The 19,743-nt window shown below is 36.1% G+C and overlaps 1 protein-coding gene across 1 annotated transcript in view; it reads right to left on the bottom strand.

Annotated features, from left to right (window-relative positions):
* The window catches only part of CSMD1 (CUB and Sushi multiple domains 1), a 1,768,974-nt gene that overhangs the window by 1,093,372 nt on the left and 655,859 nt on the right, over positions 1 to 19,743 (bottom strand). The window contains exon 4 of the mRNA XM_064294928.1: positions 12,665 to 12,859. Coding sequence (XP_064150998.1) covers positions 12,665 to 12,859 — 195 coding nt within the window. The remainder of the gene's footprint in view (positions 1 to 12,664; positions 12,860 to 19,743) is intronic.

Here is a 19,743-nt window from a genome sequence, read left to right as displayed (position 1 = left end):
CATAAAGGATTAAGTGTAATACCTAAATACATGAAGATAAGATATAAACCAAAAATGAAACCCATTGCCATCGAGTCGTTTCTGACTCATAGAGACCCAACAGGACGGAGTAGAACTGCCCCATACGGTTTCCTGGTGGATTAGAACTGCCGACCTTTTTGTTAGCAGCCGTAGTTATTAACCACTATGCTACCAGGGTTTCCAAATACAGAGGTCTAAATTATATTATGAGAAAGCAGACATGTAAAGGGGGCATGATGCAAGGAAATTAATACAAGATGATAATTCAAAAAGTTTAAAATTGATAAAGAGAAAAGGACAGTAAAAGTATTAGATATAAAACAATAACGGCAATAAAAAAAACCCAAACAAAAATTATCAGAAATTGTTAAATATGAGTCAGACTGTGACATCAGGGCATGAATGTTGATGGAATGTTGCTTTCCATAGTGAACTCTTGCGTGTTACTAATTTTTTAACCAGGTAGAGCCTTCAAATTTGTTTTAAAAATAATTAAATTCGAGTAAAATTTTAATAGGATGATACAATAAAAAATATAGCTGGATTGTTTTAATTTCTAAGTCAGAAATTTAAAGTAGAGGACAACCCGTTTTGAGATTTTATTTCCTTATGTTTAATAGAAAAATACTAACACTAGTTTTGCCTACTTCTCAAGATGACTTGAGGAACATACGGGATAATGCATTTACGGGCTTCAGTATATTTACAAATTGATGTATAAATATGATTTTTAGACACCTTTCTGTGGTAGTTTATTTAAGTCATGTATACAATGCTAATACAGGCTACTCCGTGAAGTGAAGAATGTGTAAAAAGAAGTTAATTTGACCGCTTATAATCGAGAAAGACTAAAGCTACCACTAGGAGTGTTAACTCTGCAGTAGCTGTTAAGAATTATTTAGCTTGGCATAGATGACAAATACAAAGTTCTCATCATTGAAAGAATAAAGGAATGCCAAAAACTGGTATCCAGGTAAGAGAGGCTGAATCTCTGGCTGGATTAGGCTAGCGTTTGGTTATACCTGGTTTATTTCAAATAACACATGCTAAAAAAAAAAAAAAAGTTTTTTTTTTTTTTTCTAGTAGAACTGTCCTATCACTTTCCAGAAGTCTGAACTAGCCTATCCTTCTCCAGACCCAGCAAAATCTCATGTCCCCAAATGTCTATATATATATATTTTTTATAACTTTTAGTAAGCTTCAAGTGAACGTTTACAAATCCAATCAGTCTGTCACATATAAGTTTACATACATGTCACTCCCTACTCCCACTTGCTCTCCCCCTCTTGAGTCAGCCCTTTCAGTCTCTCCTTTCTTGACAATTTGGCCGGCTTCCCTCTCTCTCTATCCTCCCATCCCCCCTCCAGACAAGAGTTGCCAACACAATCTCAAGTGTCCACCTGATATAATTAGCTCACTCTTCATCAGCGTCTCTCTCCCACCCGCTGACCAGTCCCTTTCATTTCTGATGAGTTGCCTTCGGGGATGGTTCCTGTCCTGTGTCAACAGAAGGTCTGGGGAGCATGGCCGCCGGGATTCCTCCAGTCTCAGTCAGACCATTAAGTTTGTCTTTTTATGAGAATTTGGGGTCTGTATCCCACTGATCTCCTGCTGCCTCAGGGGTCCTCTGCTGTGCTCCCTGTCAGGGCAGTCATCGATTGTGGCCGGGCACCAACTAGTTCTTCTGGTTTCAGGATGATGTAGGTCTCTGGTTCATGTGGCCCTTTCTGTCTCTTGGGCTCTTAGTTGTTGTGTGGTCTTGGTGTTCTTCATTTTCCTTTGCTCCAGGTGGGTTGAGACCAATTGCTGCATCTTAGATGGCCGCTTGTTAGCATTTAAGACCCCAGACGCCACATTTCAAAGTGGGATGCAGAATGATTTCATAATAGAATTATTTTGCCAATTGACTTAGAAGTCCCAGCAAACCATGTTTCCCAGACCCCCGCGCTTGCTCCGCTGACCTTTGAAGCATTCATTTTATCCTGGAAACTTCTTTGCTTTTGGTCCAGTCCAATTGAGCTGACCTTCCATGTAATGAGTGTTGTCTTTCCCTTCACCTAAAGCAGTTCTTATCTACTGATTAATCAATAAAAAACCCTCTCCCCACCCCCTCGTAACCACAAAAGTATGTGTTCTTCTCAGGTTTACTATTTCTCAAGATCTTATAATAGTGGTCTTATACAATATTTGTCCTTTTGCCTCTGACTAATTTCGCTCAGCGTAATGCCTTCCAGGTTCCTCCATGTTATGAAATGTTTCAGAGATTCGTCACTGTTCTTTATCGATGCGTAGTATTCCATTGTGTGAATATACCACATTTATTTACCCATTCATCAGTTGACGGACACCTTGGTTGCTTCCAACTTTTTGCTATTGTAAACAGAGCTGCAATAAACATGGGTGTGCATATATCTGTTTGTATGAAGGCTCTTGTATCTCTAGGGTATATTCCCAGGAGGGGGATTTCTGGGTTGTATGGTAGTTCTATTTCTAACTGTTTAAGATAACGCCAGATAGATTTCCAAAGTGGTTGTACCATTTTACATTCCCACCAGCAGTGTATGAGAGTTCCAATCTCTCCGCAGCCTCTCCAACATTTATTATTTTGTGTTTTTTGGATTAATGCCATCCTTGCTGGTGTGAGATGGAATCTCATCGTAGTTTTAATTTGCATTTCTCTAATGGCTAATGATCAAGAGCATTTTCTAATGTATCTGTTGGCTGCCTGAATATCTTCTTTAGTGAAATGTGTGTTCATATCCTTTGCCCATTTCTTGATTGGGTTGTTTGTCTTTTTGTGGTTGAGTTTTGACAGAATCATGTAGATTTTAGAGATCAGGCGCTGGTCGGAGATGTCATAGCTGAAAATTCTTTCCCAGTCTGTAGGTGGTCTTTTTACTCTTTTGGAGAAGTCTTTAGATGAGCATAGGTGTTTGATTTTTAGGAGCTCCCAGTTATCTGGTTTCTCTTCATCATTTTTGGTAATGTTTTGTACTCTGTTTATACCTTGTATTAGGGCTCCTATGGTTGTCCCAATTTTTTCTTCCATGATCTTTATCGTTTTAGTCTTTATGTTTAGGTCTTTGATCCACTTGGAGTTAGTTTTTGTGCATGGTGTGAGGTGTGCGTCCTGTTTCATTTTTTTGCAAATGGATATCCAGTTATGCCAGCACCATTTGTTAAAAAGGCTATCTTTTCCCCAGTTAATCGAAACTGGTCCTTTGTCAAATATCAGCTGCTCATACGTGGATGGATCTATGTCTGGGTTCTCAATTCTGTTCCATTGGTCTATGTGTCTGTTGTTGTACCAATACCAGGCTGTTTTGACTACTGTGGCTGTAGAATAGGTTCTGAAGTCAGGTACAGTGAGGCCTCCCACTTTCTTCTTCTTTTTCAGTAGTGCTTTGCTTATCCGGGGCTTCTTTCCCTTCCATATGAAATTGGTGATTTGTTTCTCTATCCCCTTAAAATATGACATTGGAATTTGCATCGGAAGTGCGTTAAATGTATAGATGGCTTTTGGTAGAATAGACATTTTTACTATGTTAAGTCTTCCTATCCATGAGCAGGGTATGTTTTTCCACTTAAGTATGTCCTTTTGAATTTCTTGTAGTAGAGCTTTGTAGTTTTCTTTGTATAGGTCTTTTACATCCTTGGTAAGATTTATTCCTAAGTATCTTATCTTCTTGGGGGCTACTGTGAATGGTATTGCTTTGGTTATTTCCTCTTCGGTGTTCTTTTTGTTGATGTAGAGGAATCCAAGTGATTTTTGTATGTTTATTTTATAACCTGAGACTCTGCCAAACTCTTCTATTAGTTTCAGTAGTTTTCTGGAGGATTCCTTAGGGTTTTCTGTGTATATAATCATGTCATCTGCAAATAGTGATAACTTTACTTCTTCGTTGCCAATCCGGATACCTTTTATTTCTTTGTCTAGACTAATTGCCCTGGCTAAGACTTCCAATACGATGTTGAATAAGAGTGGGGATAAAGGGTATCCTTGTCTGGTTCCCGTTCTCAAGGGAAATGCTTTCAGGTTCTCTCCATTTAGAGTGATATTGGCTGTTGGCTTTGCATAGATGCCCTTTATTATGTTGAGGAATTTTCCTTCAATTCCTATTTTGGTAAGAGTTTTTATCATGAATGGGTGTTGGACTTTGTCAAATGCCTTTTCTGCATCAATTGATAAGATCATGTGGTTTTTGTCTTTTATTTATGTGATGGATTACATTAATGGTTTTTCTGATATTAAACCAGCCTTGCATACCTGGTATAAATCCCACTTGATCAGGGTGAATTATTTTTTTGTTGTGTTGTTGGATTCTATTGGCTAGAATTTTGTTCAGGATTTTTGCATCAATGTTCATGAGGGATATAGGTCTATAATTTTCTTTTTTTGTAATGTCTTTACCTGGTTTTGGTATCAGGGAGATGGTGGCTTCATAGAATGAGTTGGGTAGTATTCCGTCATTTTCTATGCTTTGGAATACCTTTAGTGGTAGTGGTGTTAACTCTTCTCTGAAAGTTTGGTAGAACTCTGCAGTGAAGCCGTCCGGGCCAGGGCTTTTTTTTGTTGGGAGTTTTTTGATTACCGTTTCAATCTCTTTTTTTGTTATGGGTCTATTTGGTTGTTCTACTTCTGAATGTGTTAGTTTAGGTAGGTAGTGTTTTTCCAGGAATTCATCCATTTCTTCTAGGTTTTCAAATTTGTTAGAGTACAATTTTTCGTAATAATCTGAAATGATTCTTTTAATTTCATTTGGTTCTGTTGTGATGTGGTCCTTCTCGTTTCTTATTCGGGTTATTTGTTTCCTTTCCTGTATTTCTTTAGTCAGTCTAGCCAATGGTTTATCAATTTTGTTAATTTTTTCAAAGAACCAGCTTTTGGCTTTGTTAATTCTTTCAATTGTTTTTCTGTTCTCTAATTCATTTAGTTCAGCTCTAATTTTTATTATTTGTTTTCTTCTGGTGCCTGATGGATTCTTTTGTTGCTCACTTTCTATTTGTTCAAGTTGTAGGGACAGTTCTCTGATTTTGGCTCTTTCTTCTTTTTGTATGTGTGCATTTATGGATATAAATTGGCCTCTGAGCACTGCTTTTGCTGTGTCCCAGAGGTTTTGATAGGAAGTATTTTCATTCTCATTGCTTTCTATGAATTTCCTTATTCCCTCCTTGATGTCTTCTATAACCCAGTCTTTTTTCAGGAGGGTATTGTTCATTTTCCAAGTATTTGATTTCTTTTCCCTAGTTTTTCTGTTATTGATCTCTAGTTTTATTGCCTTGTGGTCTGAGAAGATGCTTTGTAATATTTCGATGTTTTGGACTCTGCAAAGGTTTGTTTTATGACCTAATATGTGGTCTATTCTAGAGAATGTTCCATGTGCGCTAGAAAAAAAAGTATATTTTGCAGCAGTTGGGTGGAGAGTTCTGTATAAGTCAACGAGGTCAAGTTGGTTGATTGTTGTAATTAGATCTTCCGTGTCTCTATTGAGCTTCTTACTGGATGTCCTGTCCTTCTCCGAAAGTGGTGTGTTGAAGTCTCCTACTATAATTGTGGAGGTATCTATCTCACTTTTCAATTCTGTTAAAATTTGATTTATGTATCTTGCAGGCCTGTCATTGGGTGCATATATATTTAATATGGTTATGTCTTCCTGATCAATTGTCCCTTTTATCATTATATAGTGTCCTTCTTTATCCTTTGTGGTGGATTTAAGTCTAAAGTCTATTTTGTCAGAAATTAATATTGCTACTCCTCTTCTTTTTTGCTTATTGTTTTCTTGATATACTTTTTTCCATCCTTTGAGTTTTAGTTTGTTTGTGTCTCTAAGTCTAAGGTGTGTCTCTTGTAGGCAGCATATAGATGGATCATGTTTCTTTATCCAGTCTGTGACTCTCTGTCTCTTTATTGGTGCATTTAGTCCATTTACATTCAGCGTAATTATAGATAAATAAGTTTTTAGTGCTGTCATTTTGATGCCTTTTTATGTGTGTTGTTGACAATTTCACTTTTCCACATACTTTTTTGTGCTGAGACGTTTTTCTTAGTAAATTGTGAGATCCTCGTTTTCATAGTGTTTGACTTTATGTTAGTTGAGTCGTTACTTTTTTCTTGGCTTTTATCTTGAGTTACAGAGTTGTTATAGCTTTTTGTGGTTACCTTATTATTTACCCCTATTTTTCTAAGTAAAAACCTAACTTGTATTGTTCTATATCGCCTTGTATCACTCTCCATATGGCATTTCAATGCCTCCTGTATTTAGTCCCTCTTTTTGATTATTGTGATCTTTTACCTATTGACTTCCATGATTCCCTGTTATGTGTATTTTTTTTTAATTAATCTTAATTTGTTTGTTTTTGTGATTTCCCTATTTGAGTTGATATCAGGACGTTCTGTTTTGTGACCTTGTGTTGTGCTGATACCTGATATTATTGGTTCTCTGACCAAACAATATCCTTTAGTATTTCTTGTAGCTTTGGTTTGGTTTTTGTAAATTCTCTAAACTTTTGTTTGTCTGTAAATATCTTAATTTCACCTTCATATTTCAGAGAGAGTTTTGCTGGATATATGATCCCTGGCTGGCAGTTTTTCTCCTTCAGTGTTCTGTATATGTCGTCCCATTCCCTTCTTGCCTGCATGGTTTCTGCTGAGTAGTCTGAACTTATTCTTATTGATTCTCCCTTGAAGGAAACCTTTCTTTTCTCCCCGGCTGCTTTTAAAATTTTCTGTTTATCTTTGGTTTTGGTGAGTTTGATGACAATATGTCTTGGTGTTTTTCTTTTTGGATCAATCTTAAATGGGGTTTGATGAGCATCTTGGATAGATATCCTTTCGTTTTTCATGATGTCAGGGAAGTTTTCTGTCAGGAGTTCTTCAACTATTTTCTCTGTGTTTTCTGTCTCCCCTCCCTGTTCTGGGACTCCAATCACCCGCAGGGACTCTTCTTGATAGCGTCCCACATAATTCTTAGGGTTCCTTCATTTTTTTTAATTCTTTTATCTGATTTTTTTTCAGCTATGTTGGTGTTGATTCCCTGGTCTTCCAGATGTCCCAGTCTGCATTCTAATTGCTCGAGTCTGCTCCTCTGACTTCCTAGTGCGTTGTCTAATTCTGTTATTTTATTGTTAATCTTTTGGATTTCTACATGTTGTCTTTCTATGGATTCTTGCAACTTATTAATTTTTCCACTATGTTCTTGAATAATCTTTTTGAGTTCTTCAACAGTTTTATCAGTGTGTTCCTTGGCTTTTTCTGCAGTTATCCTAATTTCATTTGTGATATCATTAAGCATTCTGTAAATTAGTTTTTTATATTCTGTATCTGATAATTCCAAGATTGTATCTTCATTTGGGAAAGATTTTGATTCTTTTGTTTGGGGGGTTGGAGAAGCTGTCATGGTCTGCTTCTTTAAGTGGTTTGATATGGATTGTTGTCTCCGAGCCATCACTGGGAAACTAGTTTTTCCAGAAAATCCGCTAAAAAAAAAATGCAGTCAGATCCCTATCAGAGTTCTCCCTCTGGCTCAGGCTATTCGGATGTTAATGAAGCCGCCTGGGGAGGGTGGGGGAGGGAACAGAGAGATAGGAGAGTAGCACCTCAGAATATAGCCAGAGTTGCTTGTCTTCCTTGGAATGACTATTACATCTGAGATTCCGGCGGGCGCGTCGCCTATGTGTGCTGGCTGTGTGGAGATTGCCCCCGGGGGGTCTGGCCCGCTGGAGTCACGGTCAGATCCTCCGCTTCCAGCCCTACGCCCAGCGTCAAGGCTCCCCTACTGGGACGGTGCACTCTCGACTCCAAAATCAGTCGCTGCCTCCCGGGGACTTCTCGTCCCTCCAGCCGCGTGGCCGTGCCGCCCCCGAGAACTAGTTGGGCCGCCTCCCGGGGTTAGTTCAGATGGGTGGAGCAGCTCCCTGTGCTTGTGCCATGACCGAGTGTCCTGGCTGGGACGCTGTTCTCCCCGCTCCAATACCAGTCGCTGCCTCCCGGGGACTTCTCTTACCGGCTGCGTCTCACGCCGCCTGCGCAACCTGGCTGGGCCCCTTCCCGGGGTTAGTTCAGGGGGGTGGAGCAGCTCTCCGTGTTTATGCCGTACCTGTGTCCAGTCCAAATCCCGGCGAGACGGTTCCCCAGCTGGGACGCTGCTCTTCCTGCTCCAAGACCAGTCACTGCCTCCCGGGGATTTCTCCTACCGGCTGCGTCCCACGCCGCCCGCGGAACCGGCTGGTCCCCCTCCCGGGGTTAGTTCAGGGGGGTGGAGCAGGTCTCTGTGCTTGTGCCGTACCTGACTGGTACGCTGGCTCCAGGCTCTGGAAACAATCGCTGCTTCCCCGTATTAGTTCGTTCTCCGTCTCTAAATCTGTGTTTGTTGTTCAGGGTTCGTAGATTGTTATGTATGTGATCGATTCGCTTGTTTTTCCGTGTCTTTGTTGTAAGAGGGATCCGAGGTAGCGTCTGCCTAGTCCACCATCTTGGCTCCGCCTCCCCAAATGTCTATATATTTTCTACCTGTGATTATATATGTGGGGTAACACTTAGAAAAATGAGATCCAAAATTGGGAAGGCTGAAGTGGATACAGTCACTGAAAGGAACAAAGGGACATTATCCAAAAAAAAAAAAAAAATTGCCCAACTTTATTGTAGGCTAACATGAGCAAATGATGACTTCTCACTTGTGTTTTCTTTTGGTCAGATATTAGATTTCTCATGAGAATTTTCTGGATACAGATCCTCACCTACTTCCTTTCTATCTTCTTGCTTAATCTTATCATACAACTGGAGAGCATGGCTTGCCTTTTGGATTTTCCACTCAAAGAGAATTTTTTGTTTTGTTTTGTTTTTTGGATTTGTTATTCTATTGTCCTCCAATATTCTAGAGCTCAAAGTAATTTACGATAAATCCTGATCACTAATATTATAGTGTTTGTGGTTTAACAATAAAGTAGGGGAAACATACAGCAAATTAAGAAGACGTTAAATCCTGAGGTGGAAGTAGATTTCATTGAATCTATTTAGTTCCTTCTGTCCCTTTTTATATTCTCTCCTGGATACACATCATATCTGCACATAGAGAAACACTGAAATGTTTTCCAAGAGTAGAAGAGGCAACAGGAATGACGTGCAATAAGTGAAGTGAAAGTAAGGGGTAAAAATTAATCTGGAAACCTCATGGATAAATGAGAAAAAGCTGAAATATTATATCTCCAGAAAAGGAAAGTCTGAAAAGAGAAACCAGTTTACACTGATATCTTGTTTGAAGGAAACAGTTTTAAGTCAAAAAGCTCACTTATCTTCCATTTTATGTATATCAGGTATAGTAAATATGTGGTTATACCATTTTTTTAAAAAGAGTGTCATATAACTCTAGATATTTATGTGTCATTATTGGGGTTAAATACCACCACTTGGAGTGAGCTGTAAATTTTTGAACCCTGGCAAAACATCACTATAAAAGAATACTGTGGTATTACTGTGAGTAACATTACCAGGAAGAATGCTCAAGCAATTCCTGGAACCAAATAACTAGAAGTTTTAGGAAGCAGAAAATATGCTTATTTCATTTTTGTCAATTATCTAACCCCATGTTGCTAAAATACATTTATATCTTTTCTAGATGTCACATCTACACATTATAAGAATTACAGCATTGATTTTTTACTTCATGATCCAGTTATTTAGATCAATGGCAAACTGTGTTGTGTATTTCAAACTTGTTTCATAACATCATTATATCTAATTTAACTTCCTTGAAACCCTACTAGCCAAAGTATTGGAAAAAGCAAAATTTAATAATCTGTAATATAGAAGAAAAACTCTTTACCGTGATAACCATATCTTGATATGGCTGGAATTTTATAAATTAGTGATAGAATAGGAAAGATTATTAGTTGACTATTGTACCAACTTTGACTTTATAAGGCATATAATTGTAGAATTAGTAAAAGAACTTCAGTTAAGAAGAAAACTCTCAAAGGAAGTGTGAGCAAATAAGAGTTACCATAGTTGTTAATGCTTATTGTTACATATACACACTGCCATTGAGCCCATTTCAACTCATAGCAGTGCTATAGGACAGAGTAGAATTGCCTCATAGGGTTTCCAAGTCTATAAATCTTTACAAAAGCAAACTGCCACATCTTTCTCCCACAGAGTGGCTGGTGGGTTTTAACTGCCGACATTTTGGTTAGCGGTTGAGCACTTTAACCACTGTGCCACCAGGGTTCCTTATTGTTATATATAGAAGTATCCTTTTCAAGCTTATAGTAACTCCTTAATTGATGCTCAGCAGATTTCTATGCCTCTATCAACTTTTTGATTTGGTACAACTGTAAGAGAGAATAGCTGTAGGTTAGGCTATATTTTAAGATAAAGAGGACCTGAGGATACAGTTACTTATAAAGTGTTAATGGCTGAATTTTTTTTTTTTATAGGAACTTACAAAGTTGTGCAGAAAATATTTTTAAGACCTAACTTCTACCATAACTAACTTCAAGCTCACACCACGGTGTTAAAGATTGCAGAGCTTGGAAAAGTACATAACAGGCTCTCAGGTAAACCAATACTGGTCATTCCCTGAAAAACACTGCATGGAAGAGAAAAAAGTAGTTGGTAAAAGCTTAAAATTTCTATTTGGGTGCATTGATGGTTGAAATTGTACTTTGTAGGTAAGTCTAGGTTATGGAGCATCTTGAAAGCCATGTTGAAGAGTTTGTAGTCAATTCTTGTTGAATCACTGAAATGGCTTGGATGAGAGAAGAATGGGTATGAAGATGTCTGTTTTGGGGAAAACTGCTTAAAAGTAGAACATAGGTTGGAGGTCAGATTTCTAGATATGGAGACGCAGATATGGATGAGAAGTAAAAAAAAAAAAAAGCATAGTATAGTGGGAGTGGGAATTGGAAGAAGATAAACACATTTTGAAGGGAAAAAGGTGGCATGTCTTGAATCCGAAGGATACGGATAATAATGGAGAGAACAAACCCAAAGGAACTGAAATTTTTGATGTAGAGTGAATGGGAAAATAATAGAGGTAAAGGTAGAAATAATTAGAATAAAGAATATTTTTAGTATATTCAAATAGTGACATCCTTAAATGGGATCAATTAGTTGAGAGAAATCTGTAGAAAGGAAAGACAAAGGGACTTGGAACTAGATTTTGATGATACCAGCCTTTTGTCAATGGAAGGAGTAAAAGGAATCAATAGTAATAAGTAAGATAAAAAGCAGAATACAATAACCTTCAGGAACACGCAGAGGAAAAGAGCATTTCAGGAGGAATAACAGACATGTGGTGCAGAAAATATTCATAATAGTAATTTCTCCAAAACAGAGAAATAATTTGGATATAGTAAATCCCAGATCCAATATTTACTAGCTGAAATATCTTGCACAAATCAATTTTCCTTCTAAACTTTAGATTCCTCATCTATGAAATCAATCTTCAATGAAACCCTATTTGGGAGGATTAAATATGACAAAGTAGTGGCTGGTACCACATCATAAGCCATCATGAGTTGGAATCCACTCAATGGCAATGCTTTTATTTATGTATTGGTTTTGTTTTTAAGTGCTAGTTAGTAACAATAGTAATATCCCATCCTGAAATTATCTTCATGAGGAAGTTCTGATGAGACTACACTTAACGGAAAAAAACTAAAATATAGGCAAGTATTCATCAAGTGCCATAGGTTAAAATAAACATATTGCTGAAAGTAAAACTATGTCATACGATGATTTACAGTTGAGGCTGTAAACTGGCATGTTAAATGCATGGATTAAACATCATATGTGAGTTTGAGTCTAACTCATTATACATTACAGATGTTACCCTTTGAAAATTAAGCTTTTTTGTCTTCATCTGTTGAGAGAGTATCCATACTGAATATTTCAATGGATTAAGGTGAGAATTTCACGACGTGAGCCAAGTAAAGTGCTTAACACACTTACTGGCATTACATTAAGACCTCAATGAAGGCTGGCTGTGTTTTTATTTTTGAACTCCTAAGGTGAGTTTTTCTTAGGAAAGTCAAAATCTAAGAGTCAAAGTATGCTCTTTCCTAAAGTAATTAAAAAAAAAAAAGTAATTAGGTCAGTAAAATAATATTATCAGAAAGGCTAAATATTTCAGGACTTCAGGAGGTTATCCACCAAATTATGGTTATGAGTTCTTGGAATAATGCATTCATTTATGTTCAAAGGCATATGAGAGTTGAAAGAGTCCTTAAAATATCTACATTAAATTGTCTAAGGGTGTTTGTATTTTTTAATGAGAAAAGGATTAAAAAGGAACTGAGAATGGGAAGTCAAATCAAAAAGGACATTTACGTGTGCACATCAAATATTAGAATACTATGATAAGTGGTGATAAAAATATGCAAGAGCCCATAAAGTTTAAGACATGCAATGAAGAAAAATTTGAATATTTGAGGGACCTATATAAACTCGTTATTGATTTTATAGAGTACAATCATAGTTTCTTATGTAACATAGAGTATTACTTTTTGTGGGAAATAGAATGAACTGACATGGTATAACCCAGCATGAGACGTTCTCTTTTCATTTAAATTGTAACTTTTATAGAATCATCTCTGAACCCATTTAGTTATACAGGTGTCACTTCCCAAGTGCATGAGCATACAATACCTCTGCAAAATGGAGCTGGAAAATCCCATGATGCGCCATTCCCAGGGCTAACAATGCAGGTCAGAATTGCATGTCCTTCCAAGATATAACCAGAGAGACAGCTGTATCGGATTTTGTCTCCTATGTTGAACCTTGTTCCGTGGAGAACTCCTTTTAATATCTCCCCAGGATTTCCACAGGTGTGGCTAGGTAAAACTATTTGAAGAAAGAAGAAAGAACAAAAGAGAGAGAGAGAAAAAAGTGAGCCTAAAAGCAAAGACTTTTTTTTAATGAAATCAATTTATTTCACAAAACAGATACCACTTTTGAGTTATAAAATTAGCCAAATTCTAGAATAAAATATTTTAATTTTACCTAAAAATAAACCAAGAAAATATCTTAATATTTTAGGAATATCTGACATGTAATACTTTTATAAAGATTATGTAAAAGTGTAATGAATAGATTTTCTTAAGAAAAAAATACAGTTCTGCTTGGATTCAGTGTTCTAGATGATGACCAAACAATTTTTTCTAATTACGAGATTCTATATTCTCATATTGTTAGAAACCAGATGAAACAGTAGGATAGAGGGATCTGAAAGAATGATATAAGGAACACAGCATGGATTTCTTATACCATGTTATGCTGTAGTTTTCATGTTGTATTTATCCTTATTCATTCAGGACTAAGACTAGGGCCGATACACATCATTAATCGGCGTTCCATCAATGTTTGATGGATAAACAACTGAATTAAAGAACAAATGAAACACCACATTCATTAATTCAACAGGATTTTTTTTTATGGAGTCACTATTATACTCCAGGCCTTCTGCTAAGCCCCGTGAATTTATAGTATCTGAGTCGCAACTAACTTTCAGCTATTATTTTTGACATTTTAACTACTGTGTTCATTTTATTTCAATATTTCAGCTTTGATTCCGTTCTTTCTTGACCTTTTCATTTTTTACATTGATATCATTATCTATTAACTGCCTTGAAATCTAATCAATATGATGCCCTTCCGTAGTTATAGAACATGATATGGAACTTACTTAAGGCACCATTAAGTTGGATGGACAGAGGTAATGGTTGTTGGCTTTGTCTCCATATCTCTGGCTTAAATTTAGCATGCTATTATGTAATATTCTGGTAAACCAAGGCATCAATAAAATTTTTTTTAAATTAAAAATGGTTTCAAAATCAGCAAACAAATTATTTTGAGTCCATATTTTGCATGTGCCGAGGTGTATTTTTATTCACAGGCACAGTATAGTGCAATTTTTTCTGTTTTGTTTATATTTTTAACCTAAGAAATGTAGAGACTTTCCCAGTGAAGGGAGGAAGAGAGGGCAAACCTCAGTGATTACTGCAATAATTTTTACCATGACATCACTCAAATATGGACAAACTGAACTATTTGCAAACATTAGCAATTAGATATTTCATATTATTGACATGTTTATGAAATCACAATTTACAAAATCAAATTGCTCTCAGTTCAAAATTTAAAAAAATCATTTCTGAAATCAGTCTACAAAAACCTAAGTAATAACACAATGGAAAATACTTCAATATAGTCTATAATTTTTTCCATCTTATACAAAAAGGAAATTCTGCATTTAATTCCAAATTTACTATCCTTAAGGTAATAAGCCTTAAAATATGTTGCTTTATAGTCTATTAAAAATGGCATTTTACTTGCTATTTTGGTGTTTGGAGAAGTGGCGCTGAATGTGGATGTAGTGAGCACAGCACGACCAGAGTAACAAACGAGTATTTGAGCACAAATGGATGGGTATAGACATATTGGGATATGGGTGGCTACAGATATGTGCATAGGTGAGGACAGATAGAAATATCTAAATAGGTACATGTAAATACAAATATATGGTTGCAGGCACAAAGTCATTGAAGACACAAATACAGATACTCCTCAGACATAACCAAACACTTCCAACACTGGTTTTCTGGGTTTGAAGACTCACAGCCATAGTCTCATGGGACAACTCAGTCAACTGACATAACACAGTTCACAAAAATCATGATCTCCATCCTAGTGAAGTGAGTAGCGTCTGGGGTCTTAAAAACTTGCAAGCGGCCATCTCAGATACAACTATGGGCCTCTACTTGCCAGGAGCAAAAAAGTAAGAAGGCAAGCAAAAGCTCAAAGAAACAAGTCTACACAAGCCACAACCTCATCTACCCTGAGACCAGAAGAACTGGAAGAACTAGATGGTGCCTGGCTACCACCACCAACCGTTCTGACAAGAATCACAATAGTTGGTTCCAGGTAAGACTGGAGAGAAATATGGAGCAGAACTGAAATTCTTTTTTAAAAAAAGCCAGACAAACTGGAACAGCAAAGAACGGAAGACTCCCTGAGACTATCACCCTGAAAAACTCTTTAAACCTAGAACTGAGCCTATCCCCTGAGATCACTTTTTGCAAAATAGCAGAGTGGTACACACATTAAAGGATGTTATCAGTAAGATCATTGTGCTATGTAAAAACCATCAATATGAGACCAAAATGTGAACAATTATTTGAGAGCAGAGATGAGAAGATAAGGAATCAGGGAAACTAGAGTACTGGAAAGGGAACAAATAGAACAGAATTAAAGACAGTGTTGACACATCGTGATAAATGTAACTAAAGTTACTGAACAATTTGTATAGAAATTGTCAAATGGAAACCTAACTTGCTGTGTAAACTTTCACCAAAAAACTCAATAAAATATTTAAAAAATTACATTTTACTTCATATGACTTTCTAATTTAGAAAAAGTTCCAGTTCTCTCGGGAGAGCATCTGAGTTTAAGACTTGGGATGCTTGTCAGTTAGGATGAGCTGAGGGATCTTATTGTCAGAAAGACACAAGCTGAATACCAATCATGATGAGAGAGAGAAAAAAAATACACAGAGAAAGAATATGTAAACGAGATGGTTTTGTGGTGTTTTTTGTTCTTGCCCAGGAATCTTTATAATTAAAAACCTTCCTCATTTCTTTTAGGGACTTTTTTCATTATTTTCCTTAACTATTATTAATACTTCTTATTAGAAGGTACACATCCACCATCCAGGGGTAGAATGTGGGCTAGGAAGTAGTTTCCCAAAGAAAACAGGATCAGTGTAAATTTATCAAATATTCTAAAATCTTCTAAAGATAACTGCAAGATATGATAACTTGTATAACTCAAAAAACCAAATGAGCCATTCTGAAAATTGAACTTATACTATAGAATTTTCTACCATTTTTTTCTGTTAAAAATAGAAACAAATTATTTTAAAAAATAACTTCGCAAATATGCAATCAACTGTAACATAGAAAGATCAACATAACAATATTGGACAAAAATATATAAATAGACCACAAGATGTTGGTGCTGTACGGACAAGCTTCAAACTACATTATTTGCACCATTTAAATATATTTAAACAAAAGTGAAGTAAAAACAAAATGAGGTGCTGGACTGTGTAATGGCAATGTGAGGAAGTGGTGAAATGTACTGTCTTCAAGCTTTTTGAGAGGAAAAGAAAATCCTCCATGAAAACAAGGGTTTCCTCAAGTAGATCTCTAAAAATAGATGTCTGTAAATGTCTCTTCAAACTTTCAACAGGGAGTTAGATGTAACATTTGGACATATAAACAACTGCTAAAATTCAGAGACAAAAATTTCTCTCCTTCAATTTCATCAAGTTAGGGAAGCTATGTTTTGTAGGAAAAACTTATTACAGGTTTTAGAAGTAGTGAATGTCAAAGGAAAAATGGCAATAAATGGAGAATGTACTGGTAAATATAACTAACATGATATTTCTGACTGTTGTACATGACATGAAAAATTCTATTCCAGGTGCAACTGAAGACTTCTGCTTGTAATAGAAATGACTGTTGGTACTAGCCAAGTCCATAAAAGCACTATAAAGGGTGATGAAATTCTCTATGTCTGGGTCCATCACAGGCTCCTCTTCTTCCGTAAATCCTTCCCTGGCATCTTAGGCCACTTGAACCACTTCAGCGTTTGTTTTTGTGTGCATATTTTGCCTTTACCTCACATGTTGACACTTAGTGATCCTAGAATTCAAAATTACATAAACACTTATTCTTCACAAGGCTTTGTAAGGTAAAGGAAAAAGAACTGGATTTACATCTCTTATTTTGCATTTATTAGTTCTGTTTATTTATTGAATATGTTTTCTATCAGTATTTATTACACAAAGAGAGAGGAACAGAGGTGAAAGACACAGAGACAGAGAGAGAGGTATGAAGACTGAACGAGATAACATAGGTCTCCAAAGGCACCTTCCTAATATCTCTGTGATCAGATTGTATTGAACTAGCTGTTAGCAGTTTTCCTCTACTTTAGATCTTCAGTTGCCCAAGACTGGGGTTGCATCTTATTTGGTTCCGTCCTCATCGTGTCTAGAATAATGTCTAACACTCAGCAGATGCTTGCTAAAAAATATTTGCTCAGCTGAAATGATAAATATAAATAGTAATGCAAAATATATGATATTTTATTTCCACATATAGTCTTTGTATAGTAACTAAGATTTTCATGGCCCATAAGCTTCATAAGAATAGAAAAATGAGTTTTTTTTCCCCCAAAACTAATTGGACAAAATATCATTTTGAAAACAATGAACGAGTAAATAATAAAAACTGTTAAGTCAGTCTCTCATTCAGCTAACAACGTAGGTATCAGAGGCTTAAAATGAATTTAAGAATTTCAAAGCATAATAACTTAAGTGGGAAAAAGTGATCAAATTAAGCTTAACAATTTGAAGTCACTGGTGGTAGAAAAATGTTATAAATTTAAGATTTAGGAAATAAGAATTTTTATTTAAAACTTATTTTCTGTTTGAAAATGTTTTGCTAAAATTTTAATGTGAACGTTGCCAATGAGCAAATGGAAAGTAGTTGGAAATGCATTAGAATATCATTTCCGGTTGTAAATAATAAAAAATGCTAAAAAGCACATAGTAGCATAAACCATTAGGAATTTCATTAAAAATTATCAAAGTATGCAAAATTATCAAATGGATGGCAATGATTTTAGGTCCATGCAAAGATTTAAGATTCTAATACTTAAAAATTACAAATACTGAAAATCCAGTGGTTGGGTAAAACTAATTTAGCCTAACAGTCATTTTCATCAATTTCATTTTAACTATTTCAAACCAGTTTCCATGCAGATAGTGAATGTCCCTTTTTCTCTCCACAGCGATGAGCATACAGTAAGTATCTACTAAATACTGTGTTGACTTGAACTCTACTGCTAATTCCCTTCACTCCTTCAAAAGTAATTTGTACTCTTTCCCACAGATGCTTCAAGAAAGAAATTCTTATTGGGTGATTGAAATTTATCACCCAGTGCAGACATTTGGTAATGTGAAAGAATTTTTTGAAAGAAACTCTGGACACAGTACTTTCTTCTCATGGCGGATTTCCATCTGGCCCCATGAAGCCAAGTTTGTACACTCAGGGCTTGAATCATGGGCTGTCATTCTAATTATGCTCACAGAAATCCCTTCCACAACACTTTTGATTTGGCAACTGCGTCTGGTCACAATTCAGTGACTTAATTAGGCAATCACATCAAACCTTTAACCCAACTGTTTAAATGATTAAATGGATGTCATATTAAATCTCTTTCCAAAAGAAAAGTGAAAACATGATACTAAAACAGAATACTACATTAATATTCATGACCGAATGGAACAAAAGGGTAGCACACTTTTTTTTTTTTTTTTGGTAGCATCCATCAGAGAAGTGACAGAATTTTTGCCCATTACAATCAATGAAATTTCATTAGGATCCCTCATTTGCATAAACCTAAAGGGTTTCTGTCAGACCATTTGTTTACATTGCAGCTTAAGGAAACAAAGCTTCAAATACCTTCATGACATAAAACACTTGAAGTGTTAACCAACAGTATTAGATGTGTGTGTCTGTGGACTGGCTGCTGTTGAACATTCTCCCCTCCTACTTCCTCCACCCCATTAAAAAAAAAAAAAAAAAACATTAGGAGGGATTAAACAAAAATCTGGTTATATAAATTTCAGGAACACTTAAAAAATCAGATTTTCAAATCTTGAAACCTGACATTTATTCTTTTCACTGACTGTCTGAATCACAACCAAATTGATAAAACAAGCAGATGCTGAGAAGGCAGTTACATGACAAAAGCAGTGAGGATTTCTCAGTAGGCAGCAATTCTTTAATGCCTTCCATTTCAAAGTCCCATTCTCCTCTGTGAGGAGTAGCATGGAAGGAGAAGCTCTGTAAAAATATAATTATTTTGAAAAGTAACCAAAGAGAAAATGAGTTTTCAATATAATTTAAGGAGGAAAGCAGCAAGACTTGGCCAAGTTAGAGTGGAAAGATACTTTTTTTGTGAGGGAAGTAGTTCAGGCAAGTACTTACAGAAAGTCTATAAAGTGATACCATATATGGCGTCAGACATACTTGTTTTTCTGCCCCAGACACAGACTCTGTAATGCTGGACAAACTACTTGGATATCAGTTTCTATGTCTTTCAAAAGGGAATAAAAAATAAAACTTGCTCATGGATCTGTTGTCAAAATATGTGAAAATCTGAAAAGTGTACAGGGATTTCAATATATCTAATTTCATAAATAAAATCACAAAAAGACACTATTCTAAGTCCTTTGTATAAGTTAACCATCTATATGAAGTAAGTACTATTGTTATTCCTGTTTTTGAGTGGAGGTTAAGAACCTTACCCATGGCCATGCTGATGCTGTGTCAAAAAAAAAAAAAAAACGGTTGCTGCTGTGTCCATTCTGATTATGGCGACCCCATATGTTGCAGAGTAGAACTGTGCTGCATAGGGTTTGCAAGGTCGTCATTTTTCAGAAGCAGATCGCTAGACCTTTTTCCAAGGCACTTCTGGGTGGGTTCAAACCACCAACCTTTTGGTTAGTAGTAGACTGCTTATGATCTGTGCTACCCAGGGACTTCAAGTAGTAGTAGTAAAACTTACACTCAAGTGGATTAAGAATTTATACTATTAACTACAATAAATTACCTTTTGTACAAAAATATTGCCAACATCCAAAGCAATAATGTTGGTAA

The sequence above is a fragment of the Loxodonta africana genome, chromosome 12, assembly GCF_030014295.1.
Source record: "Loxodonta africana isolate mLoxAfr1 chromosome 12, mLoxAfr1.hap2, whole genome shotgun sequence".
NCBI lineage: Eukaryota > Metazoa > Chordata > Mammalia > Proboscidea > Elephantidae > Loxodonta > Loxodonta africana.
This window is presented reverse-complemented; position numbering and strand designations above follow the sequence as displayed.